At 41.6% G+C, this 27,367-nt stretch overlaps 1 protein-coding gene across 1 annotated transcript in view; it reads left to right on the forward strand.

Moving 5' to 3' along the window:
• Positions 1–3,501: 3,501 nt before the first annotated feature.
• EXT2 (exostosin glycosyltransferase 2) overlaps positions 3,502–27,367 on the forward strand; it is a 69,645-nt gene continuing 45,779 nt past the window's right edge. The window contains exons 1-7 of the mRNA XM_032188183.1: positions 3,502–3,553; positions 3,767–4,362; positions 4,524–4,613; positions 8,559–8,675; positions 11,803–11,998; positions 15,357–15,496; positions 16,289–16,382. Coding sequence (XP_032044074.1) covers positions 3,824–4,362; positions 4,524–4,613; positions 8,559–8,675; positions 11,803–11,998; positions 15,357–15,496; positions 16,289–16,382 — 1,176 coding nt within the window. The 5' untranslated portion in view covers positions 3,502–3,553; positions 3,767–3,823. The remainder of the gene's footprint in view (positions 3,554–3,766; positions 4,363–4,523; positions 4,614–8,558; positions 8,676–11,802; positions 11,999–15,356; positions 15,497–16,288; positions 16,383–27,367) is intronic.

The raw sequence follows: 27,367 nt of genomic DNA on the forward strand, positions 1-27,367 counted from the left end.
AAAGATGCAGAAATGAGTAAGGTCTGAGTGCCCCCTGCATTTCTTTTTCCAGTCTGGCAGGCAACAGGCAAACAGAACAGTATCTGAAATGATGAAGCTGGTCAGAGATATTTTACAAAAATGCTGTGTTTTTACAAAAATATAAGAATGGCCATCAAGTTGTGTATAACACTCTGCTTTTGTTGCTTATGTCCACTTTATGTCCACTGTAGTTAAACAATGATAAAATCCACTTTGCTTGTAATTTTTGTTTTCAGATTATGATTCATTTGAGTACAGAAAGGATGCTAGATCTTTTTTTCCAGTCTTGTTTTTTTTTTTTTTTTTTTTTTTAATTCCTCTCTCTATCCCAGGGGCACGTTCGGAGTTTTTCAGTTAGAAGAGGTAATTTCCTATATAGCACAGCTTTCTGTCATAGAAACTGCCCTAGTCTATATTTCATGTCCAACCTTCGTGTGCCCATGTTTGTGGGAGGGGAAGATCAGTAAATCTCCGTATTATTAACCTGTGTTACACTGCGGCTAAGTGAACAGCATGGGTTGGGCCCTGTCCAGACACATATTTATGAGGAATCACGCATACTTAAGGAACAGATCTGAGAAGATGGGTGTTCCTGGCAAATACTGAGGGAAAATATTCACTAAATAATCCTCTACTGTAACTGAAGAAGGGCTGCTGCTGGAATGTACTGCATGATAGATTTTTTTTTTTTTAATATATTTTTTTCAGATTAAAAAAAAAAATCAAATACCTTAAATGTTCTTTCTCTATTAGAGTGCTGACAACAGAGCAGTCAGCAGAGCCAAGGGTTGTGTGCTCCCCTCATCCCCAACCACCCAGTTTTTCAAAATGTGGGTTTTTTGAGGGGTCAAATTATTATATATATATATATAATTTTTTTTTTTTCAGTTACTTGGTTAGGGAATTCCTCTGCTCTCTTGCTGTCAGCAGGATTATGTTTAATTGGAGAGAGGGTCAGACTAATGGCTGGATAAAAAACCTTCATGAAGAAAGCCCTGTGAATCCCCCCCTAAACACATCTACATCTAAAATATCAGGCATGCAAAAAACATAGCCGTTTTTGCACTTCTGAGCACATGTGCAGCCATTTTAGTGAGACAGGCTCTCTAAGAGAGGATCACTGTTGTTTTTTTCTCTGAAGCAAATCAGATTACATCATGAAGAACACAAGGTAACCTGCAAGGATATCTGCAAAAATACACGTATTCTGATTGAGAAAATCAGAGGGGCAAGGTACACTCATTCTTCACTCCAATTTCTGCTTTATTTATTACCAGCTTACATAAAGCACTGGCAACTGACCAGTGACAAATGTACGTTAGTCAGAGATGGTTATAAATACTCTGCTTTTTGTCCTCAGCTTGCCGGGATCAGTTATTTTTAGTAACGAGCCAGTCGACCTTATCAAAGCGGAGAATCAGAAATAGTCTGGAAAAACACCGCGAGGAAATGCTGTTTTTAGCAGCTCCGTCCCCTCACCGCTGCCGGCCAGCGAGGTGTGAGCGTGCTGCCCACGCGCTGCAGGGAGCACTCGCTTGGCGAAACACGACTGCCTCTGCACAGCGTGACGGCTGGGGGCTGTGGGGACAGGGAGAGGCACCGAGAGCATCTCAGTCTGTGTCCCTCTGTCACCTGAGGGTTTCTTCGCAGGGAACGCTTGCTCAACTGCATCTCCTCACAGCTCACGTCCTTCCACAGGAGCCATAGCAGCAGATACTTACGTTTCTTTCTCCTTTCGGTTTGGGAAGGCAGTAAAGTTGTCCTCAAGTTATGAGGTCAGGCATGTGCTTGCTGCCCAGTGCCACGGACCACGGTGCAGCACCACTGGAGGTGTGTGATGGCTTGAGAGGCTGCAGCTGGGCAGGTAGCTGCTGGATGCAGCTTATTGCTCAGCCTAGCTGTAAACTCAGTGACATAAATGAGGATATCATTTAGTTAGATGCAAGGCAGTGCTGTATCTGGTACAATATCTTGCTTTCTCTTACACCAGAGCCAAACTGCTTCGTTCAGTCCAGTACCTGGATTATCGATAGCAGCCATTAGCTAATGTTTTAGAAGTAAAATACGAGCTATGACTTTTACTTCTGCTATGCCACGGGCTGAAAATAAGGTGGAAAAGATGTCTGCAAGCCGTTTGTTTTCCCTTTCCTATTAGCCTTTTATTATTATTATTTTAATTATTTATTATAAAGGAGTTTTGAAGATGTGCTGCTTCCAGCACTGGCTGCATCAGGTACCCCGCAACCTCACCTGCAGCTGCTCTGCATGCACGCAGACCCAGCACGGCAGGGCTCTGCGGTTGTTCCTCTCTGTTCTGTGCACCGATCGTCCCAGCAGAAAATACACGATGGTGCTGGATGCGACAGCAGGCGAATGTATGGCGTGCTGGCAGGGCACTTAACAACAAATTCCCAGGTGACCTCAAAAGGGTCGAATAAGGCAAGACACGAAGGGCGAAGCGAAGTGAGGTAAAATATGCGATCTCCCTTGTACGTTTATAAAAATGGATAGCCTGTTACTCAGATGCTGATGAATATTTTTACAAGCTATAAATGGCAACCTGCAGTCCAAAAATAGCACTGTGCTGCAGACTTGTCTGGCTCAGCAGCATCACCGGAATACCAATAGGCTCCCTGATGTGGTTTCAGGGAAATCTCTATCAAAACAGACTACCTCCTCCATTTTTTCTTGTTGTTTGGAAATAGAAAAGCTGATGCCGCTTGCATATCTTTCATTTTAAGCTCTTAAAAAAATCTCACTGCCTTCCAAATTTTCCTGCAGTGATGGAGCTGCCAGCGGGACTCCTTCCATGTCCCAGCCCCAGCCCCTGTGCTATGGGGCTGGGGAGGCAAGGAGGTGCCAGCAGGCACTGTGTGGGCTGGATGTGGCACGGTGTGTGGGTGTGTGGGTGTCCGTCCTTGTCACACGCCTGGCCCACAGCAGGCACTGTGTGCAGGGACACCCGCTGCTGTTTTAAGCTGGGTTGAAAGCCAGAGCGAGCTTGTGCCGGGGAGAGGGGAAAGGCAGGAGGTGGCTGCCAGGGCTGGTGACACAGGGGCTGGTGTGGGGACGGGACATGAATGTGTGTTCAGCTGTGTACTTGTGGTGACGGTGTGGCGTGTCGACACCTGCTTTATTTTGGAGTGAACCCGGTGCAGAGGTGGAGTTCTGTGCCGTGAATTCACCCTGCTGCCAGCAGGCACCCCTTGAGGACAGCTGGGGAAAGGTTTCACTGAATCACCGAGCCATTAAAGTTGGAAAACCCTCCGAGACCCCCCAGACCAACCCCTCAGCGGCTCCCTCAGCCGCTCCCCACAGGGGCCGTGCCGAGGCGCGGCGCCCTCCGGCCGCCTGAGGGCGGCCTCGCAGCGGCTCCGCCGCCCGTCACCGAGCGGCTGCGGGGGGGGGGGCCGCACGCGTGCGCAGCCGGGGCCGGGCCGCAGCGGAGGGCGAGGGGCGGGCGGGCGGCGGGCGGCAGCGGGGACTCCCCGCGGGGCGCCGGGCGCTGGGACCCGAGCGAGGGCGGGCGGAGGTGAGCGGGGACCGGGATTTAGGGTCGGGGAAGGGGTGTGGGGGCTGCTGGAGCCCGGGTGGCAGTCCCAGTGCAGTCAGCGGTTGGCATCGTTTGGTCTTGTTGCGGGGGGGGTTGTGGGTGTGTGGAGGGGTTTGGGTGTCAGCCTGCTGAGGCAGAGAGCCTGTGGGTTGTTAATTGAGTTTAATAATAATAATTATGCGTCTTTTCCAGGGCTCAGCCTTCAGCTCCTCTCTTTCTGCCTCGCAGAGACCAGAGGTGGCCGGTTCCATGATGTGCGCGTCGGCCAAGTACAACACGCGGGGTCCAGCCCTCATCCCGAGGATGAAGACCAAGCACCGCGTCTACTACATCACGCTCTTCTCCATCGTGCTGCTGGGCCTGATCGCCACGGGCATGTTCCAGTTCTGGCCCCACTCCATCGAGTCGTCCAGCGACTGGGCTGTGGAAAAGCGCAGCGTCCACGACGTGCCCGTGGTCAAGCTCCCCGCCGACAGCCCCATTCCCGAGCGGGGGGACCTCAGCTGCCGCATGCACACCTGCTTTGACGTCTACCGCTGTGGCTTCAACCCCAAAAACAAAATCAAGGTCTACATCTACTCGCTGAAGAAGTACGTGGATGAGTACGGGGCGTCGGTGAGCAACACCATTTCCAGGGAGTACAACGAGCTGCTGACGGCCATCTCCGACAGCGAGTTCTACACGGACGATGTCAACCGGGCCTGCCTCTTCGTGCCCTCCATAGACGTCCTCAATCAGAACACGCTGCGCATCAAGGAGACGGCTCAGGCTTTGGCACAGTTATCCAGGTACTTACAGAAGCTCCACTGCGGGGATCTGAAGACCCCCAAGTGGAAAAAATTAAGGTTAATGGTGGCCGGGAGTCAGTGCCGGAGCTAGATTTTGACAGAGCTTATCGTTTGTAGAGAGCACCTCTCTAATTATTGTCTGTTTTTTCTGTTTGCTTTAGGTGGGATCGAGGCACAAATCACTTGCTCTTCAATATGCTGCCCGGAGGGCCACCAGATTACAACACTGCACTAGATGTTCCCAGGGATAGGTATGCGTTTTGCTGTATTTGAATGCATAGATCTGAGTTTAAGTGCCATTGGAGGGGCAGCAGGCCCAGGAGTGCAGCTGATAGCAAAGGATGTACACCTTAGTCTTTACAAAACTGGAGTGTGGCTTCATCTCCTCTCAAAAAAGGGAAGTATACAAGTCCCTGTCTCATATAGGACAAGTTTTTCCTGCTGACAGATATCCTACAGCTCACTCTGTTCTTAATTTTACAAGGGATGTGATCTGTGGCATTCATTTGTCTTACCTGTTGGGCTTGCTGTAGGGATGGAGAATTTTCAATTTAGACTTGTATCTTTTGTTACCAACCTGAAGTCTTTACAGAATGTCTCATTTGATGCAAATTAGAAGTCCTTGGTTTGGAAGCTGCTACTGAATATGATTCTGCTGCGCTCGTGTACGTGTTTAGTAGTGCTGAGGTGGATCCAATGTACCCAGTCCCTCTCTTTGAAGATCAGGGTTAACTTTCTTCTGCTGAATGTTTTGTCAACAAAATCTTGCTGAGATACAGGAGAGCTGCGAGGAATGTTGCATGCGTAGTGTATCTTGATTTCTTTGCACCAGAGGCATTGTAAAACATCGTTCTTCACTGCCAGAACAGAACATGTTTTTTTCTGGACATGTTCAAAGAGCCTGTTTATTCTTCCTAATTACGTCACAGATTGTGAAGTAATGCTTTAGTTTTTGACTGTATGAAATGTTAGATGGATGGGTGTTATCCTGAAGAGGGCAGTCAAGCATTGTTCTTTTGTAACCAAACCTGTTGATCTGTTAGTACATACCTGTTGTCTTAAGATTTGTATTTCTTAACAAGAATTTTTTTATTTGACAGTGTTCTGTTTAACGGAATGGACTGTTTTGGGAGTGGATAAAAAATATCAAACCCTTTTTTTGGCAAACAGCAGTTGTCAGAGCTTGCTGAACTGTTTTGCCCTGCGGCTGCACAATCACCAGCCGTAATACAGTGGAGAGGCAATGACAGTGAGTGCGTGGGACTGAGAAAAGGTGGAAACTCATTTCTGTAGGCAGCCAACAATTAGGCTGTACTAAGTGTAGTACAGATTCTGGTCACCAGAGCAAAGAGGCCTGAGTGCTGCAGTGTGTGGTTACAGTACGATTTTGGAGTCCTCTGGAGGTTGTAGTTCATAGCTAACAGAAGTGAACCAGGTATGCTTTCTTCAGCTGAGTACGTCCACACTTTAAGTGCCCATTTTTTGTGGATGTCTGGTGAAATACACAGGTAATGTTTGAAGTTTCACAGTAGTGGATCTTGGATATGACAGAATCATGTCCTGCTGATTTGCTGCAGAATATTAATCCAGGTAGAGTAAGACCTTTTGCACAGAGGGAATTCAGTTCTATAGTGTTTTTACACCTGTGAAAGACCTTAGATAAGTTAGCTCACTGAGTGGTTGTTCGTTTATTAAGTCTTTAAATCTAATTTCCAGGAGACAGTGTAAAAGTGCTTTACTCCAATTATTTTGAAGATAAAAGTCTGCCCTGGAGGCATGGAGGCTATGTTGCTGGTACTAGCTGCCATAACATATGTAATATTCTGCCATAAACCTTAAAAGATAAGCTCTTTGTTGTTTGTTAATAAGTGCTATTGAATGTGGTACAACAGTGTGGATGAAGGGATTTCTTTCGCTAAGCTACTCTGTAGCTGTAGGATTCAACATATGGACTAAGATACTTCTTCTTTCTGCTTCGATTGATGAATTGGTTTCAGTGACTTGTGAGATTTGGCAGAAAACTGATGGTGATGGCAGCTGGACAGAAACACTGAGAGTGCAGAGCAGTTGGGGCACTTCCTGGAGAGAAAGAAGGATCAATACCCGAGCAGTGGTGAAAAGTTGCTTGGGAGCAGACTTACTCCTCGTTGGTCAGTACAATTTAAAGATTACTCATCTTGAGTACGTTAGGAGTTAATATCTCTCTTCCCTTAGTGCCCCATACAACGAAAATCTGCGAGGAGTTATTGAAATGGTGTTGGTTCCCGGTGGGTTTGTGTAAGTAATGGTCTGCACGACACACACCTGCTTTCTCAAGGCTGATGAGGTGCTGTCATGTTTTCACCGGATCCAATTAAAACAATCTGGTTGTAGTTTCCCAATTAGGGGGTTATAAAAAGAGGAGAGGGGTATAAAGTGTAAGAACAGCAACACCCAAGCCAGCTTTTTTTTTTTTTTTTCTTCCTCCCTGCTTGTAGTTGAACTGATGTGGATAACCCTGGAACATGCAACTTCAGGGGTGAGATCCAGTCATGAGAGCATTGTACACGTAACGTGCACATGCCCCCACCAAAGGGGGAGAGGCACTGGAAAGGAACCCCAAATAAGCACTTAGAGCATAAACTCTCACTCGGCACATGCTTGATTTATCATCCCTGTTCTCAGGTTGATTTCTGCTCCTACAAACAGTTTGTGCTCTGACTGGAGAGTAATAGAGCAAGTTGTTTTGGTTTTGTAGTTGTCATCGAACTGAATCGCATCTCTAATCCAATCCTGCAATTTCCAAAGAGCTTCTTAAATGACATTTAGCACTGCCTGCTTGACTGCTTGGGTGGAGTCACGTTGATGCCCCAAATGTGCTGGTGATGTTGGGATGCTGAACAACTGTGCTGCAGTTCAGGGCAGGAAGTGAAGTATCCTGCGGCACATCTGAGGGGAGTTAAAGCAGGCAAAACATACTGGCGTTTAACCAGGGTGTCGTGTTCCAAGGGGAAGAAACAATCAGTCTTGGATGACAATTAAGTAGAGTAATAATCTGTTATACAACAGCAAGGGAAAAACTGCTCTAAACACTATACTGAGGAATTAATTCAGTGGTAACTGAAAAGTGGAGTATCACCTAATGGGTTGTCAGCACGTCATCTGGCTTCATTTTGACTTGCTTCACTAAAGAAGCTGAATCTGAGCTTCTTTAGGAAACAGGATGATGTGTTTGTTGTGCCACCTGCTCACTGAGGATGAAAAGGTAACTGCAAAGCTGATGTCCTCTACTGGCTTATTTCAAAGAAGCTAGGTTTGGGACAGGAGATAACACACGCTTCTTCCAGGACTGTGGATGATGCATTGGTTTATTCTGTTCACATTCTCTTCTGTTTTTTAAAGCTCATTACTTCTGTGTAATAAAAGGTTGTCCTGTCTAGGAGAAGCCACCATCAGGTTTGTCCTGTTGGGAGACTGAAATATGCCTTAATTTATCTATCCTTGTTTTCTAGGATCCATTCCCCTGTTTTTTAGCACAGCAACCCATGCTGCCCCTACTCTTGGAGATCAGTTTTGGAGCATATCAAACTCGCATTGCATTGTGTTCTGCTTATAGCATTTTTTTTTGTGTAATATAGAAACAAAATAAGCTTTGTTAGTTAGTGTGATCACCCTGAAAATACAGTACAAACAAATGGTATTTGTCTGAGAACTCCTGAGTTGTTACAGGCTCCAAAAACGCTGTATTATTTTATCTGGACTTGTACCTGGAATAGAGCTGCTCTAACACTGAGCTGTGCTACATGCTGTTTTAGGGTAGACGTTAAGAAATATGTTAACTAGTGTAAATAATTAAGAATGTATTTCCTTAAGTTAAAGTTGACTTGGTATGTGTAAGCTTGCAAAAATGCAGGATGGTCATAAGGACTGCAATAGATTCCATTTCCCTATAATAATGCAAGAACAGTTCCTTCCTCAGTGATCATATGCGATTGTAAACATTCCCTTGATGACTGGATCCCACCTGGCAGTAAGCCCAGTTCAGGAAAACCAAAGTGAACGTAAAAACTGCAGGGAAAATGCCACTGACAGAAGCTGAGCGAAAAAACTGTTATCTCAGATGCATCTTTTTGATGTTCTGGTAACGATGATCAGTAAATACTGTTCTGAGTTGGGATGATCTACATGCTCTGTTTGTGGTCTTTCCTGTCTTTCAGGGCTCTGCTAGCTGGTGGAGGCTTCTCCACGTGGACTTACCGGCAAGGCTACGATGTCAGTATTCCTGTTTACAGCCCGCTGTCTGGGGAAGTGGATCTGCCAGAAAGAGGACCAGGGTAAAGCAATCCCGAGTAGTTGGGCAAAATATATTCAATATTGTGTTTAATGTGGATGCTGATAAAATGTGAATATAGTGTTTTAGGAGACCCACTCCAGAAACTGAGGGGTGAAAGATGATGGAGTGGCAATGTTTCTTGTGGCATTAGGTTCAATATGTCTAATATATCAAGTCAGCTCACTGGAACTAAATAAAAATAGTTTTTTGTTTTGTTTTGTTTTTGTTTTTAAACGTTTAGGTAGAGCAAGGCAGTAATTCAAAGTAATATAGATTCCCTAATAAATGATCTCTTCAGATAACCGATTTTACGATGCTTAAAAGCAAAGTAAGGGCAAGAGATGCCTATAGCAATGGTAAAAGCAGCAGGCTATACCTCCATTGGGACTTTAAAGAGGTAAAGGGATCATGGGGAGCAGCATGTGTGCCTCAGACAGTGCAAACTTCCAATACGTAACAGGAGAATGGGAGCAAGGATGTGATATTTACCTCTGTGTGTCTTACTGATACATTATTTCTAAATCAGTGTAGATGTTTTTATAGTTCTGAAGTCCTTTGAAAATGACATGGTAGAAGAGGTACTAGGAGAAGCCTGGAAATAGAGCTCTGAAGAGAGGAAGTTCTTGCAGAAAGAATCATAAGGAGGCTCATGTGGTTAGCTTATGAAGCAGAAGAATGAGAGCTGACTTGTTTAGGTGAATAGTTATATCCAGAGATTTTAATACTGATGTTTTATTTATTTATTTATTCTACAAAGTACTGGAGTAAGACATACAAACAAAGAAATCACCATGATACTATATTTGGAAGTAAAGCAAGACAAGTGGGACATGAAGCACTAATTTTATCAGAGAATGTAATTAGCCATTTAAAATGAGCTACTCTGGGAAATAGAGGCTTCTCTTATCCATTTGTGTCTTCAGAACAAGAATAGGAAGAAGTCTGGAAAACATCATAATTGATTATGAAAGGCTGCTCTTTCTGTATTTCATAAGCCTTTAATTACGCAGCTGAAAACATCTCACTGTCTTACTTGTGCTGGGGTTTAAAAGATGAGCAGACTGAGGCAGTGGCAGTAAATGACATGCTCACTGATAGTGAAGATCAGGTTTGGAGGTGCGGAAGCTTTAGGTCCTTTCTTCTAACATCATCCTTCAGAGAATATGAATGATTAGAGTTGAAAACTGTGATTTGAAAGGGTGCTGCTAGTTACAGACCAAAAAAATTGCTGTACTTTGGCTCCTTGTCTTCTCCTCTGGTAAGAGCAGCGTTCCTGCTGTTGCTCTGTGCTGCTCCAGGTAAGGGACAGACATGTACAGCAGTGGTTTGCTTCAGTCACACATTTCATGATCCTGATTATGATACTCCTGGACCTGGCTGGTATAGGGGCATCTGTTTGAATCCCAGTCGATTCTTCATATATCCCTGGTATTATTTAAACACAGAGTGAGAGCATGCTTTGTGTTTCTGTCTGGGAAGCATGAACATGATGATAGGCTTCAGCGTGTGTAGAATCTGCTGTAAAGAGAGATTTGGTCATCCTGTTCCTGTCCATGTAGTCAGCTAAATGCTGCAGGATATCGTGTTCCGTGGATGTGTGTAGGTTCCGTGTTCTCAAAGGCACTCAATTTTTTTGTGAGGAGCAAACTGTAGTCTCCAGAGTACCATCTAGTGGCCAGTTAGCATTAACGAATTGAAACGTGAAAGTTTGTTTGCTTTACGCAGGAAGGGTGTGACAAGGGAGCAGTGCTTGGAGTTCAGGCTTGATTGGGGTAAATGATTACTTTCCATTACACTAAGGCTTTATTTCCTGGTAGCTGCACTGTGCTTTTTTTTTTTTTCGTAACAAGATTCGATCACTACATTTGGATGTCATACGTTGACGACAGTTTAAAGGCAAAATTTGGTTTTAAACACATAAACAATCCTGTACAATTCTTAGCTGGTTGTTTTTTTATCACTTGTGTAGCAGTATTTCCTTTTTTTTAAGGCAAATCTGTTCTTGTTCCTCTTACAGAGAACAGCTGAGGATTTTTGATTCATTCTCCTTTTTAGTTGAGTGGTTTAGATTATTTTACTTGCAACTCTGCTAGTAATGTGTATTCTAGAAAGCTTTTCGTAGCAAGATGGTAGCAGTTGGAGACTTAGAAAAATAGAGTGTTTAAAAAAATAGTGTGTAAATCTTATCTGTTAATTGGATCAACTAAAGTGACCAGCAGGAAAATAAGTAATAGAGGTGAGAAGAGCAGTGGGAGAGGTCTGACTTTATAAAGTGTGTGTTTGTGTGTGTTCCCAAAGCTGTAAATTAAAAATAGCATCACGTGGAGCAGAATTGGAATCCTAAGTGCAGGCCTCCTATTTCCTGTGTTCTTTTGGCTGAGTTGAGGGCAGGCTCTCACTGCGTGTTCCCTTGAATGGGAAGCAGTGGAGTAGTCTGACTTATTTTATCTGTTAAAAAAAATCAAAGTCAGTGAGTATGTTTATAAGGCGTGCTCTATTTCATCATTAACAAAACCCACTTGTTAAAGCTGTGAGCATCTAATTTGACTGTGCATATTTCTAGGACATGGTAGGAGTTGAGAGTGAGCAGGCTACTGAGCCTTCCTCTTTGTCCTGGAGGTGTTGCCTTCAGGGTGCCCTAAAGGGACAGAGCTGAATCACAGCTAATGAGATGAGCTTGTCCTGTTGTTACTGACACCATATCAAGGTAAAATATGCGCAGGGTAGCTGAGGTGACAGTTTGGCATCTTTTTTCCATTGAAATTGATGAGAAAATATATGGGAGAAGAAACTAGTAGCAGCATTCAGTGTCTACTTTGTAACAGTACACAAGCACCAAATAATAAAACAAACAATGGTAGCATCAGCAGTAAGCTGTTTTATATATAGCCAAATAATGTTTATTTCAGTTTATAAAATATATTATAATCCAAGTGCTGATTTTAATATAATAAGCACTCTTCCCACATACCATTACACTTCTCACTCTTGTCTGAAAATACTCTCTTAGTACTGCGTCCACATTCAGCAGAATGAGATTGCTTTCCGCCCTGGAAAAGTCAATGTGTTGTAGAGCATCTTGGAAGTGAACTTGCGGTGCTGCCAAGTAACCTCTCTGTGTTTTTCAGTCCCCGCAGGTATTTCATTCTGTCATCTCAGATGGCTCTGCACCCGGAGTACCGGTCTGAGTTGGAGGCTCTTCAGGCTGAGAACGGGGAATCGGTGTTAGTCTTAGACAAATGCACAAATCTGTCCGACGGGGTCCCTGCTGTTCGCAAACGCTGTCACAACAATCAAATCTTTGATTATCCTCAAGTGCTTCAGGTAAGGCTGTCTCTCCTGCAATCTTCTCTTCTCCTCGGTGCCTGTCTTGGCTGTGGAGCTGTTGCTGTTTAGCACTGATAGGAAACTTTTTGTATTTTACTTAACTTGCTATGGTGACTGTGTTTTGAAAATGCACAGTTCATTACGTTAGCTTGGATGTTATATCCTAACTTTGTTATTTATCCAAAACTTTATTTTAAGAGGGCTGAGAACTGTGTACTCAAACTTATATAAAGGCTACTCTGCAGTCTGAAAAAACTGCTTATATATAACATCTTCGTGGGGTTGATTGTGGTGGTCTTCTAGTACCACATGATGTAAACTTAAAAAGTGATATGGAAATACCACCAAATCCAGCTGCAATGAGGGGTGAAACTTTGGAAGGTCAGACACAATTGGGGTTTCTTTAAAACTGGGGTAGAACTTCAGAATCTACGCTCTCCAGAATAACTGGCAAAATGAGCTTCAGCAGGCATGAATTTGGAATTGATATCTAAATTCTGACAGTTCAGGCCTTGTTAGATGAAGATTAGGACAGCAGCCTGCTTTGTCATTTGGAGGTGGATAAAAATGAGCTTTACAGAGTTTATGTAGAGATTTAATTTGGGGGAGGAAATGGTGCTATGTTTAACAAGAGTAGGTTGGGTTATATCTTTTTGTTTGCAACTTAGTAGTTAAACCCTAGAAAATGCTCTCTGTAGATACAACAGACTGAGCTGGAAGACTTGTCAGCATGCAGCTATGAAAACATCTAGGTGAAATGTGTTTGATGGCCGTGGCCCAACTTCCAGAGGCCTTTTGATGTGTCAGTGAAGATAAAACCAGATAGCGTTCTCAGACCCCTGGGTCTCCTGGCAGCTCGCTGACGGAGAGGTGCTCTGGCATGCGGCGTGGTGAAGTGAGTTATGCCACAGGCCACTGTGCTCCGTCTGTGGCCACCAGCACATAATCTGTCTTTGAACTTCAACAAATACTGGTAAAATAACAAACAGGCTGAAGAAAGGGAAAGTTTCCACCCCTCCTGTTATGTTTTGGAGGAAATATGTTTAAAATTCCTCGGGGAGGAGGGGGAGAGGGAGGCGCGGGTGACCGTGAGCCCGAAGCCTGCAGCCAGGAGGGGGGTGAAGAGCCTGTTTGCTTTATTTCTTTAAATACAGGCTGGATTGCTCAAGGATAGCAAATCGGGGATCTATATCTCTATCTTGCTATGTATTATTTTATAACTCTGAAGGGAGCTGGCACATGCCGAGATTGTTAAAATACTTTCCTTTGCAGAGCCCTGCATCTCCCTTTGGAATGTCTGGCTGATAACGGTGGTGATGTGAGGAGAAGTATTTATAGTAACCTTTGTCTAGACAGGAAAAATGGTTATCTGGGCAGATGAGCATGTGTGTCCACATCTGGGCTTTTCTTTTTTTTTTCTCCCCCTCTCCGAGACCTTACTGGGGTCTCTTCCACCTGCTCCTCCGCGGTCTAGCGAGTGAATGGTTAAAATGTGTGCTCTTTCGCTCTGCTCCTTCCATTCCCCCCAAGCCTTCTTTTCCTGTCTGGTGGTGGGGGAAGGGGGGGAGCCTGAGGACTGATCACAGTTCATCCTTTCCAGCACTGCCTTTACAGATTTCCTACTAGACAGGCTCTTGGGCTTCTGGGCTGCTAATGCTTCCTGCTTGCAGTCTTCTCTTGGATGAGATTTTCATACTAATCACTGCTATGTAGATATGAACGCAGGTCCCACGATTGCACTAGGAAACAAGTGAAGAGCCAGCAAACCCTGTTGTATTTCCTCGTTCCATTTTGATGTTTTGCTGCCCTGCTGTGCCTCCTGGCTCCTTTTCCTCAGGCAACAGAATGCAAGCCGAAAAGATGTTTTCTTATCTGTGGGAGCCCCTGTATCAACTTCATAATTTTTCTTTCTTAGACTTGGGAATAACACTGACTTGGGCTTTTTCTTTGTTTGTGCAGCTAAACTCTTCAAGCATGTTTGTTTTGCCATCTTGAATCTGTAGCGAGGTTCCTCAGTGACAGTGAGAACTAAAGTCCCTATTTGCAGGATGAGCATTTAAACTCGTGTGTATGTTGTGGATGTGAATAAATGGATAACACTCATTTTTTTTAGCAGTTTTTTATATCATCAAAGTTTCCTTTAGCCATCTTCCTCCTGTTGTTAGCATTTCAGAATAGGTAGTCTTGATGAAGTTGGTCTTTCCTTGTAGATCATGTTCTCGAGATAAGTAATCATACATTGATTTATTCCTTGGAAGTGTACTGCCCAAGGCAGGACACGCTGCTCTGTCTGGGGTCTTAATGTTGCTGAGTAGAGCGAGTGAGTACTGCTGGTCTCTTAGGTTGTGCTTCTGTCTACATTCTAATAGCACTTCTGGGTGGGGTGGTTCATTTTTGCAACATTGATGTTGTTGCATGTGAATATCCTTCATTTTCCTGGCCTTTTGTATGAAATAACCTTTTCTGCAGAGTGCGAAACATAGCTCATTACTTCCTGCTTTATATTTGTGTGGTTGGTGATTCTTATCTAAATATTGAACCCTACATACCAGTATTTTTAGTCAATTTCTCCATATGGTGTCAAACTCTAATCCTGTTACCAGGATTAGTAACAAAAATATAAGTATTTTCACGTCTAGTAAGTATGGTCTTACTTCTGCTGCTCACCTAACCTAAGGGATGCATTAAGTCTAGATCTAGGAGAGATTTTTTGGAACTCTTTGATCCATCACTCCGTTTTACCTGTGAACCAGTGCTAAGTGCTTTATATTTAGAGTTTTGTAACTGTAATTTATGTAATTAGAAAGCTTATGAGGGCTTTAACAAGCCTATGATTTCTGAATTTGCTTGTGAAAATATTATCAAAGATTACGTCAAGCGCCTTTTAAAGTTGAGATATGAAACCTGTAACTTCTCTGCTGTCCATAGAGCTGGATTGCCCTATAATGGAAAGAAATTGGTTTGGCTTTGTGCAGTGTGTAGTCAATAACTTCATATTGGCTGTTGCTCATCTTGTTATGCCAAACTCACAAAATGTTGCTTTTCTCCCTGAATTTTCTCAGTTAGAATTCTAAATTAGGCCACTATGACAAAGCATAGAATAGTCCTATTAGCTGATTTCTTAACTCTACGCTTGGTATTTATAAGTCACTAGTAGATAAAGTTCTATAATTATTTTGAATTTGCTGATAACTCAGAATATGTTGATAGTACAGAGCAAGCCTGTTTTCCTTTTGACTTGTTTTTAAAAAATTTTTTTACTCCTTTTTTTACAAGGCAGGAGTGCATAATACATACCTACACATGTAATACAGCTATAAAATTTCTTTATTTTTTATTTATCATTTGTTGACAGGAAGCTACATTCTGTGTCGTTCTCCGTGGAGCCCGCCTGGGTCAGGCTGTGCTAAGTGACGTTCTTCAAGCTGGCTGTGTCCCGGTCATCATTGCTGACTCCTACATTTTACCTTTCTCTGAGGTTTTGGACTGGAAGAGGTCTGTACGCTAATTATTGTACATCCAACACGTGCATAAGAGATACCCAGATTACATTCAGCGATTTGAGTGGAATCACTATAATAAGTCAAATGTCAGGGTACAGTGAACAGAATACTTGGTAAGACAGATGTCCTTGATGTGTTTATGCATCAAAAACAGGAGTGGAAAACAAAGGAGGTAGAGATGACTGAGCTTTTGGTTATCCTGTAGCCAGCGATACCTGTTCTAAAACAGACTTCTGTTGTCTTCCGCTTGCGCTGTGTGATGACGGATCTGCATTCAGATCCCCAAGTATGTGCCAAAAAGGGAATCATATAAACACTGAATTTATTATATTGTATCAGAATTCCTAGGTTAGTTTGAAACTGAAAAGTATAATTATTTTGCAGCTGAGCATACTGTGAGTTTAGATTTTTTTGCCATGCATAAACAATGCCCAGTTATGTTATCTTAGAGTAATACATACAAAAATTACTAATTTTTATGCCTATATGCTATCACTTGTCACTCCAAGAGATCTAAGATATCAGCAAGTCAGTGGCAGTCTGGGGATGGGAATTCAGGAAGTTTGAGTCTGTCCTTTCCACATTCAGTCGTTTGTCTCCACTGATCAGTCGGTAAAATAATTAACTACACAAAATAATTAACTACACTGAGAGGAGACTGCTTATTTCTGCTAACATCTTCTGAGCACATCGTATTGGAATAGGACAAGGTTCTGGGTTGACCTCTTTTAACGTGGAACTTCCTTGTTCTCACCTTACTGTTGTCCTGGTTGTTTGCTTATAGGGCCTCTGTTGTCATCCCAGAAGAAAAGATGCCAGAAATGTACAGTATTCTGCAAAGTGTTCCCCAGCGACAGATCGAAGAGATGCAAAGACAGGTAAAATAAAGTACTGTATTTAAATTATCCTTTATTTGCAGGTCATGTGGGTTCATATGCCTACATTGCAGTGGAATTTGTTGGAATGCAGTATCAGTTATACTTCCATGCTAGTATTTTGATTAGTCTATCTTCTCCTTTCTTTATGTTTAGCATATGCATTCACCATTACTTTCCAATATTTTATCTTTAGCCATCACTGGTACAGCTAAATCTGTTAAACAGCAGCTGTTGAGCAGTACTACATTACCCTTTAGGTCAGGAAGTTAAGAATACTGCATATGATTGCAATTGCAGAATACTTGAGTTGGCAGGGTTCAGTTATTCAGAATGGAATTTCTCCAACCCCTCTATTTTAACTTACATGCTATTGTGAAACGTATTATAGGATCCTTAGGATCCACAGTGATCAAAGGCTCCCCATCCAGATCTGAAATGTGAAATTGAGGTTTTGACCCCCTGCTTTTTCATGTAAAGATCATATTGTATTTGCCGTGAGTGGAGACTACTGGTTCCTACCAAGGTAGTCAAACTTTGCTTTCATGAGCTTTTTTCTTGCATCCACTCTGCTTTCTTAATGCACACAGGGATGGAAACTCTTGCTGAAGGCAAGTTTACTGCCTGCTCTTACATATTAACATGTTTCTGGTGAAATTGCAGAGCATATTTGTTTTCTTCTTTCTACACGGTAGCTGAATTGATTGATATCTGAAAGAAAAAGTTTGAGTCTATCCCAAGAGAAACTTTGGCTTGTTGAAAAATTTTAATCCCTCAAAATGTGAGGGAAACATGAATTGAAAAATGTTTTAAATATTCTGGCTAAGTTGATGATTCCTCAGAGGGGGAGATCTCACTTATTTTGCAATTGGAAGAGCCAAGATCATAAATCATCCAAGCTTGTGAACAAAGTCTGTTTGGTTGGGTAGAGTCAAAAGGAAGTGTTATGTAGTTAACTCCAGTTGATGCTGATTCCTGTTTGTAACAGCAGCAAAGCTTTGCTGCTGTGGGCACAGCCATCATAGACTGCTTTAATTCAAGAGCTCATGCTTACAGCACTGATAGCAGTGTGAAGAGATTTGTTGCCAAATTACATGTAGGGCAGGATTCATGTTATTCCATGCTGTTGATGAACCATGTTTCATTTGGTGGTTGGACTGTATGGATGACATTTTTGGGCCAGAGATGAATGAAGATGTTAGCATATGTTATAAATTTATAACCAGGATCTGTAATCCTTCTCATCTTTTTGTACCGAACATATATTGTTATAAGGTAGGGAGATATTGTTAATGTTTTTCCTGATGAGGAACCCAGGCATAGAGAAATTAAGTGCTAAATACATAATGAAAAAGTAAACTATCTGAGCTCAGGTGACTTGTGGAGGTGTGTAGGATTTCTGTGGTGAGGTTTCTCCAATGGTTGTGAAGATACTTCTGAAATTTCTTTGCACAACCTCAGTGACGAAGTCATCTTTCGTGTGGTACTTGTAAAAAGTAACCCAAGCCATGGTTTCTACAGCACTCTAGTTCAATTATTTTTACCTAGACAGTGCTAAAATCTGCATTGTGTTTAATAATGCTGGATATGTGTGGATAAAATAGGCTCTCAAAGGTAGCAGTACGTATCTTTCATGCCTGAATTATTTTGTCAGCTTCACTTTGCTGCAAATATCACAGTAGCCATCAGAGGTCTCCTTTCTCTTTAGTCCCTACACACAAATGATCTATTTTGGAAGGGCCCAGTGGCAGCACCAAATTGCCATGGGCAATAGCAGAAGGAGAAATAGCTTCACTGTTACAATGCCTAGAAACATAATTTTGCTTGATTTTTCTTATTTTTCACTGACATGAATGTAGATATACTAACATGAGGATGTTAAGTGTAGTAAAGCTTTAGAACTGACATTGATAGTCTGTTGAAGTGTGCAGTGATTTTCTTGTTCATTTTACTAATATTATAAAATAATCATTTAGGGTAGTGTTCTTCTACAGAGAAAGTGCTTTACATCATGGACAGCTTAAATAGTGATTTTAAAGTGTGAAATGAAGAAACCACACTGGTTTGTGTATTTTTGCTTTTACTTTTCCCCTTTACATTTACAATGTATTTCTTGGATACTTTGCAATAAAACAACCCTAAGTCAGATGATCTGTAAGCTATGTTATAGGTAACTCTCTACAAAATTAAGCTAAAATAGAAAATATTTAAATACATAGAATGCAGTTTTAGTCTGTGTCTGGTGAGAATTTTTGGATTATAGATGGTTTGCAGTAGTCATTGGGTCCAAAGCATCACTGAACACGTTGGAAACACCAATTCTATTGACTGGAGGTGAGAATCATCTCTTTCTAAAGCTCTGTCTCACACATTGTTTTGTTGTGAATATAGTTTTGTCTTTTGGTGGTGAGAATACTGGAATGAAGTTATAAGGTCTGTCTTTCTCTTGTCTTCCTGAATTTATTTCTGTCTGCATATTGAGGATACTTGAACGTGTTATCCATATGTTTCGTGTGCTGTCAGCTGTATTTACAAGGTGGAGTCCAAGTGTAAGCATCTGTGAAATTCCCTTGCTGTTACACGGTTCTGTGTCCTAGAAATCTCATATGGTGAAAAACTACTTACTGACATTGTGCTGACTACCAATAACTTGATTGCTTTTCCGTATTGATAAATGTGCAGTAATATTCCACCTGTGCTACAGATTTGTTTCCTTCCTCCTCCTCAGTCTCACAGTCGGGAGCAGTTACATGCTTTACTTTCTTTCAATTTGAATGTTTCTGGAAAAAAAAAATCTTAGGACTTTTTGGCTGGCCAAAATTTCCTCCCATGTTTTTTTCAGTGTCTTGGCTTATTGACAACGTACAATGATAAATGAATAAAGATTCACAATATAAAGCTGAAGTGATGCTAGGAGAAGAGAGAATTTCAAGTTGGCATGCATCTTCTGAGGAGGCTGGTGCTCATGGTAGTTGCTCAAAAGCAAAGTGAATTTGTGATGAGCATTCAATTTAGTTTCTTAGGAAGGAACTACTGAAGTGAAACTCAACTGATACATGTTTGTGGAATAAATCTGCAAGTGAACTGGAGAGATTTATGCGTGCTTTCAGATGTGATCAGTAGCAGGCATTAATACATTTTATACATTTTATTCTGCCTTGCCATGGTAGAGCAACAAAACTTCAAAATACTGTTTTTGCTAGTAACTCATGTTTCTTGGTAATACTTAAACCACTTCAAGAGCTAATAACAGTTTATATGCAACAGTTTGATTTTTTTTTTGTCAAGTGGAAGAAAGTTGACTAAAACTGGCCTTGTAGCCTTTTTTTTTTTTTTTTCAGACAATTCTATTTTTTTTTTTTTTTTTTACTAAGAATTGTTCTTGCCTAGTTTGAAACAAATTCATTTAGATAACAAAAATCATGTTGTTTCTTCTATTTATATTGTGAAATGCCTGGAGTTCGCTCTAACAGTTACAAAACAGGTGGTCAATATCTAATATTAAAATGAAGAAAAAGTGACCTTTGCAAAGAGCTTTGACTAAAATTGATGCAAAAACTGTTTTACACCACCGCACAGTTTCCTTTACAGGTGGGTTGTGTTTAGGTTTTAATTTAAAAACTTGGTTTTATTTCCACATGAATTACTAGAATTCCATTAAGGGAAACCATATATTTTTGATAAAGACTTGTGAAATATGCTTTGCTTTTACGTGCCGATTAACATATTTTCTCAGTAAATTAAGAAACCAATTGACATGAGTATGGCTGAGACCATCCTCTCGTTAGCCAAACAGAACAAATCCTTGCTCTAAATTTGTCCTGGTTTTTAGTAGGATGAAGCATACTTTCATTATAAATATCAGACTCTGGATGTTATAATCATTGTGGTAGGGAAGTCTTGCTATCTGACTGCTTTGGTTTCAGTGGCTCTCTTGATAATGAAGTAGTTGTTATTCGTATGTGGAAAACCTCATAATTAAAAAAACACCTTTGTATTAATTTGCCAGGTCTCTTAGTTGATTAGGTACTACTTGTTCAGTATTTTATTGCATTTGATTCTCTGGAGATGACATGTCAATGTTTATGTGTATACAAAGATTTTTTTTCCCAAGTTGATGTAGATTGTCTGCTTTTAGGAAGTGAACTTCTATCTATGCTTAATTTCTGCTTTGTTTCTAGAAGCACTTTTAGTCGTAGAACTGCTGAAGAAAAGAGGATCTTAAAGAGAAGTACTACACTTACAATATAGAAGAAATTGTATTTGAAAAGATTTTCTGAGATTTAATACACTGGTCATAAGCATCACACACTGCTGTCATGAGAAGGGTAAAATACAGGTGCCTTATATTGCTGGTTCGGCCTATAATTTCCTGTAATACAGCTTTATTTTGCCTAGTTTTGTAAGACAGTATGTGGTATGAGCTGAGAAAGAGGGGCATTAGTACTTAGTCATGTGAGCAGAGTCTAGCATGTGGGAAATCTGAATTAATTCCTACTGCCCTGCAATTATACCTGATCGTTGAGATCTCTAGAGATGAGCTATATTAATGTATACTTTTATTAATCAAGCTTGCAGAACTTTTTGCCCTCAACGATTCCTGGTTCAGTTTCCTGCCTTTCCTCACAAACAGAATAGTTATTCAATGCTGTGCTCATACCCTGGCCTATGCTGTTGTGAAAAATTGTTATGTATTTTCAGTATTACATGCACGGACCATGCCTGTGAGAACTGGAGGCCGGCATGTTGTAGTTCTTAAAATCTCCCATGTATTGATCATCAAAAAAGCCTCTGCTAGTTGAGCTGACAAAGTTAATAGCCGCCTTATGCATCTCTGGGCCTGCTGTCTTGTCTGTTCTGTACAGTAAGGTTGTCATTCTCATTTTCTTTGAAGCTTCCTTGAACCATCCCCCTCTCACAAATAGTTCCATATGGAGTCTGAAACACTGGCAGAAGTGCCCAGAGGCAAGTTGATAAGTAGTTCAGCTGCACGGCTACTAACCCAGCAGACTTGATGCTATATCCTTACGCTTCGTTTTCTCTGCACCACAAACCAGCACCTAGTTAGTAGCAAAGTTCTAGAAGTGGAGGGGCAAGAAGTAAATGTAGTACATATATATGATGAAGAGGGAGATCAGATTTTTTTTTCTTTCTTCCTGAAGAGGAAGAGTGAAATAGAGAAAGAAAGGCAAAAGAAAACATTGCTAAAAACATTGCTAGTATCTTCTTATCCCATGTCTTGTATAGTTTCCCTTCCAACTAAGTTTTTTCTAGTGTTTTGCTTTTAGTCTGTTAATCTATAGAAACATACTTCTGTAGTTGATACAGAAATGTATGCTTTGACTTGCTTGACAGTTTTCTACAACTTAAGTTTTAGCTTCTGTGCCTTTTTCCCCTTCTTTTTTTGTGAGCTGAACCTATTTGAATATACGGACATGTTGTAAATGTTTTTCCTCACTAATTATCAGCATACTTGGAAGTCCCCTAACAGAGAGAGGCTCATTAAGGCACAGAATCAGAATGTGAAAGTGATCAAGAGATGGGAATGAAAGAGCTATTCCTTCATTTATTTAGGCATTCTTTTTCACAGAATGGATTTTAGGTAAGGAGATTGATTTTCAAAAGAAGGCTTAGCGTATAAACCTGTTCCTTTCTGACTATATAACACTTTCCACCTTCCAAAAATAAAACTTTTGAATTAGTATCTAGTCTGTAAGACAGGATGGCTTTGTATGTTCTCTTTGAGCTGCCATGAGCAGTTAATGAAAAGACAAGTTTCGTGGTCAGTTGTGGTCAAAAGCAGTAATATAAAGAATTTTTAGAAAAGAGGTAGAGAACAAAATAGAGACCACTACACTGCTGTGCAAGTCTGTTGTGTATCTGCACTGTTAATACAATCCATAGTTACAGTTCTCTAATCGTAAAGATAATATAGTAGGGGAAGGGTGATGAGAGATTTCATGAGAGGAGTGATTAAGCAGCCTAAGACTCTTCATCTTGAAAATGAATTACTGGGGATAAGATAAGGAGCTGGAATATAATACAGCACTACAAAACAAGATCATGAGTAAAATGAATGGACATGGCTATACGCTGTCTGGTACGATTTCATTTGATGTGCTCTAGGACTTCATTGTTGGGAATCTGTTCTATAAAAACATAAAAGGAAATGACCTTGTCACAGAACTTAAATTTAGTCTGTGGGACTCACTGCTTTAGGATTTTGTGAGTGAAGGGTTTGAATCTGCTTAAAGGGCGAATGAGGAAATCCAGGGAAGGAAGATCTGTCAGAGATGAATGAAAAGGTATGCCCTCTGGCTTAGGAAGTTCCTGAGTTGCAAACTTATGGGAGCTAGAGCATATTTTAGAGACGTGGTGGCTTGTGCTTGTGATGTCTGTGTGTAGGAGTTCCTAAGGTGTTTGCTGTGGGCCGTTGTCAGAATATAGGAGCAGCTGGGTGCGTTGCAGTCTTGGTGACTCAGGACTCGGATTTGCAGAAGACCTTGATAGTATGATGCCTTGTGGAATAGCCTTGGCAGATTTTCAAATATATCTCGACTTCAGTGAATGCCAGACAATTCAGTGAGAGAATTTTTATTATGATGTATAGCTTCCTTCTTTGTACGAATCTGTAATTCAGATTCCTGAAGCCCCACGAAGTGTTTTCCTCAAATAGTGACAATGTGGCATTCCTGATTTTGTTACCGAAAGCTTTAGATGGTCACAGCCTCTTGTCTTTTCAGACTGGATAGACAATCGAAAGCTTAAAAAAATATACAAATCCAGTTTGAAAATGTGCAACAACAACAAAAAAAAGTGGATAGTAAAATGTGTGTTTTGCAGTGTTTGTTCCCACAGTCAGAGTACCTGGACAAGCTGTTAGGTTTTTTCTAGTGCACGTCCCATGTGCCTCAGCCCTGACCTGAAGGAAAGTTCAGGCTCCAGGTCAAACAGAGCTGAAGACACATGCATAAATCAATGACTTGTTTTAGTGCCACGTTAAGACAACATGAGTGGCTGGCTTTTCTGACCCCTCCTCCCTCTCATTTAATGTGCTTCTTTGGCTCTTCTTTAAAGAGGGCTCTGCAGAGTAATTTCAGCTCTTATCAGCTTGCTGACAGCTATATGAGCCTCTCTGCTGGCTCCAGGCAAGGAGTGCAGGCGTGTGAAACTTCCCATTCCTCAAGCGAAACGGTCCTGGATGGAGTTAAGGCAAATGGATGGTGGGTGGTGCGGCTCACCTAAAGGAGGTGGGATTTAGTTCTTGTTAATCAATTAAGCAGAGCTTCATTTCAGTGTCTGGACGCTGGATGCTCTTTGAATATAGTTAGATTTTACAACTCCTTTTCAGTGAGAATACTCAACTTCCAGTCTTCCCCTGACAGGGGACAGCTTCTGTCTCGGGGTGCTTTGGACTCATCATTATCAAATTTAAACGAACTTTCATCTGTCTACCATTTGTAGCATTTTAAGGAGTGCGATCGGAGAGGCTAACCCTGCTTTAATCCTCCCAGAGTGCTTCAATGGAGCTCCGGGTCCCCCATAAATGTCAGGCCTGGACAATTTGCCATCTTATCAGATGCACTGAAGTTAGCTGCAGCTCTCTCACCCTTCCCCCAGAGGAAAGATTTGTTGCTGCAAACAGCAGAGGAAAGAGAAAACTTTTTCCTGGCTTATTGCCAGGGTCACCAGGGGAGTTGTAGAATCCTTGGCATTTGTATATGAGGCTTTCATTGCTCCCCCTCTCCTCCTCTTTGTTGTGGCGAGTATTCTTATCCTAGATTTTTTTTTTTCCTATTGTCTCTCCAGCCATTGCTTTCCTGACTGAAGAAGGCTGTTTTTATGTTTGCTGCATTATAGGGTGGTCTTCATGGCATCTCTGAGCAAGGGCTCACAAAACTGAGAGCAATCAGCACCCCATTGAGTCATTTTTTGGGGGATGCAGTTGTGCTGCCTTAATATTCAGGTTTGCAGCTTCTGAACCTGAAAAGGTTAAACTTGAACTGTAGGAGGGAAATTGTGTTATTTTAAGACTTTTTAAAATCAATCTGTATGTTGTTGTAAAGTGAACTTCTGGTGCTTATCCCTTGCAGATTGCTATACACAGCTTGAATATGCTACAGATAAACCCACATGATCCAAAAATTGGAAAAGCATGAACTTCTTTTAAAAGAATACTTGAGAATCTTCATGTCATGCCCGTGAAGCAGCTAGCTGCAGATAAATGGATGATCAAACCTCTCTCCTGGTGTTCCACGAATTCTCCATTGCTCTCTGTTCTCCCACTGCTGCTGCTTAGTCTGTAAACATCAAATTTATTTGTCAAATTTACTTGTTTCACTTACCCCTTCCTTCATTATTGGAACTGTTATAACATTAGCAGTTATCCATAAGCACCCTGCATTGCTGCAGGAATTGCATTTGAGTGTGTTGTAGTAAATACAGCTTTGTCTTGGATCCATTTTTCCGATGAGTGGATAGAGATGTAACTTCTCCAAGGTCAAATCACAGTATTAATAATGGAGCTTAAAAGTCCTGGATCCTGTTTTAATAACTAAATCAAACATATCTTGCAACACGGTAGGGATGTTTGGCTTTAAGTTACAAAGGCTTTGCGTGTTCAGTAGAAACAGCCTGATGCTGGATAATCTTTGGATGCCTTTCCTTTAGTCTTCCTAAGTTGTGCAGAGATATCTAACAATTTCTTAGATTCTTGTGTGTAGGAAAACTCTATTTTTGTTAGAACTGAACATGCGGGCTGTGCTAGGAATATGCTCTAATGCCCTTTGGCTCACAAGCAGTGTAGCTTGTGTTTTTGGGTTAGTTTCTTCCCCTTGTTCGATTATTGTTAAACTTAAGGAATAGTTTCCTGCAACTGGACTCAGCAGGGTAGTGCATTCTTGTCCCGCAGGGCCCACAGAATACTTGGTGTCTGTGTCTTCCTCACACAGCATGGTCTACCATAAAGTGCTTCCCAACGCTGTAGCAAACAAAAGCAAAAAATATCAATGGTCCCTGTTGAGTTATGGGGAAAAACTCTTTCCCAATCCTGAATTTGGTGATTATTCATGCCTGAGCATGAATGTAACAGCCATTAACCAACTGTCTGGGGCACTTCAGTAAACTAGCAGCACCAAACCCAGGCTTTGCATTCTTCCTTTCACCACTTGTTTGTTTCTAGTCTGTTGTTACCCGTGTTTAGTAATCAGTGCTTCAGGGAATCCACTGGGAATCGAGCTGCCTCTACTGTAGAGGCCGTGTTACATGAGTATCAAGGGGAGAGGAAAAACAACTCCTTCCTGACATTCTTAATTGTTCAGGTGAAGCAAAAGATCAAACCAGAATAAATATGCAAACACAGGTCAGTGCTGTACTTTTTTTTTTTTTTTTTTTTTTTTTTTTTGAGATAGCAGCGACTTCTCTGAGAAGACTTTTCTTTGATTACTTCCATTTTTGCAAAACCTGGCTTCATGCAGTAAAGAACACTCCTGTATAGCACACTATTTCGGATGTATTTCAAGAAGAAATAAGAAATCAACTAGAGTTATTTATAAATTATTTTGTCCATGTAAAATTATTTTCAACGCTGTTCCTTTGTAGTGTGACCATCTCACAATGTGAACACAACTGGCAATTATTAATGACCTTACCTATTTAATCAGACAGTCACACAGCCATACACAGCTCAAGTGATGAGGGCTGAGATGTGTTTCCACAACATGAGCTAAAGTCACTTGTTTTTGAGATGTGGAGGAAAAAAAAGCAGCACCATGTTCTAAACCAAATTTGTACTGTAGATACGGAGGAGAAAACCACGGCTGCCAGTCCTTCAGCTTTTATCTTCGCAGGTATTGAAGTAATGCCTGTGGATAAAAATTGTCCAATGTTGAGCACTGCATATGGATGGAGTGTGTGTATGTTTATGCTTATTTAAAATAGAACTATATAGCTTACAGGAAGCACGAAAACATGTCTTCATCAAAAGGACAAGTTTGTCCTGGTACAGAGCTTAAGCTCCGAAATGAGGTATGTGCTGATTTTTGAATGCTATAATATGGTGGTAACCCTACCTAGATTTTTTTTTTCTTGCTTCAAAAAGCTGTCCTTTCATGTGTGTGATTGGCATTGGGCTTGCTTTGTGTTTAACTTCTCTAATCAAGGGAATTTAAGCTTCTATTCTCCCAGCATTAGTACAGCAGTCATGGGAAATCTCAAACAAGACAGATCTTGTTGCAGCAGTTGACACAAATAAAAGCAGTTGTGCTTTTATTTATTTATTTTTGATGCTGGATGCTGATTAAAAGTTTCCAAGCATCCTTTAGCCATGTTATAAAGCCAACCAGCAGAGAGCAGGGCAGCTGCTGAGGAGGGGAGATGCTAGTGGACAGAGGACAAGATCGCAGTGGGAAGCATCAGTGTGTGTAACTCAGAAAGCTGGGAAAGGTGTAAACAGATCTTCAATTTATCTGTAGAGTGGGCTCTCCAAACACTGTTTTATTGGCCAGTGGCTCCTGCTTTACTAACCTCTAACCTCTGCAATACTCAGAGGTGCTGCCCACCAGCCAGCCTTGTCTTTGAACCCCCCTTGGCTCCTGCCACCTCAAAGGCTCGCAGTCAGATTCCTGTGTTTTGCCTGGGACCTCACCCCTCAGCAGGATGCCTGCAGCAGGGAAAACTGATCTACCCTGAGAACATAGACATATTTGAAGGCAATACCCTTGGGACTAGAAACCTATTGCTTTCAGTTTCAGGAGCTGTCCATCATTTGTCAAGAAATGTGGCTAAAACCTGCCCCCAGCCCCCAGCTCGTGGTCATGTTGTAGTTGAACATCCTCCACCATTGCACACACATATTTGTTTTCCATTCTTTTCTGGACCACTGTTGAATCAATGATAGCATAACCCCAGCCTATCGTTGGTTTGGTTTCATGCAGTTAACGGGGATTGTGCAAAGGCCAAACTATTGCAAAAAGGATGATGCGCACCCA

This window comes from Aythya fuligula, chromosome 5 (genome assembly GCF_009819795.1).
Source record: "Aythya fuligula isolate bAytFul2 chromosome 5, bAytFul2.pri, whole genome shotgun sequence".
NCBI classification, from domain to species: domain Eukaryota; kingdom Metazoa; phylum Chordata; class Aves; order Anseriformes; family Anatidae; genus Aythya; species Aythya fuligula.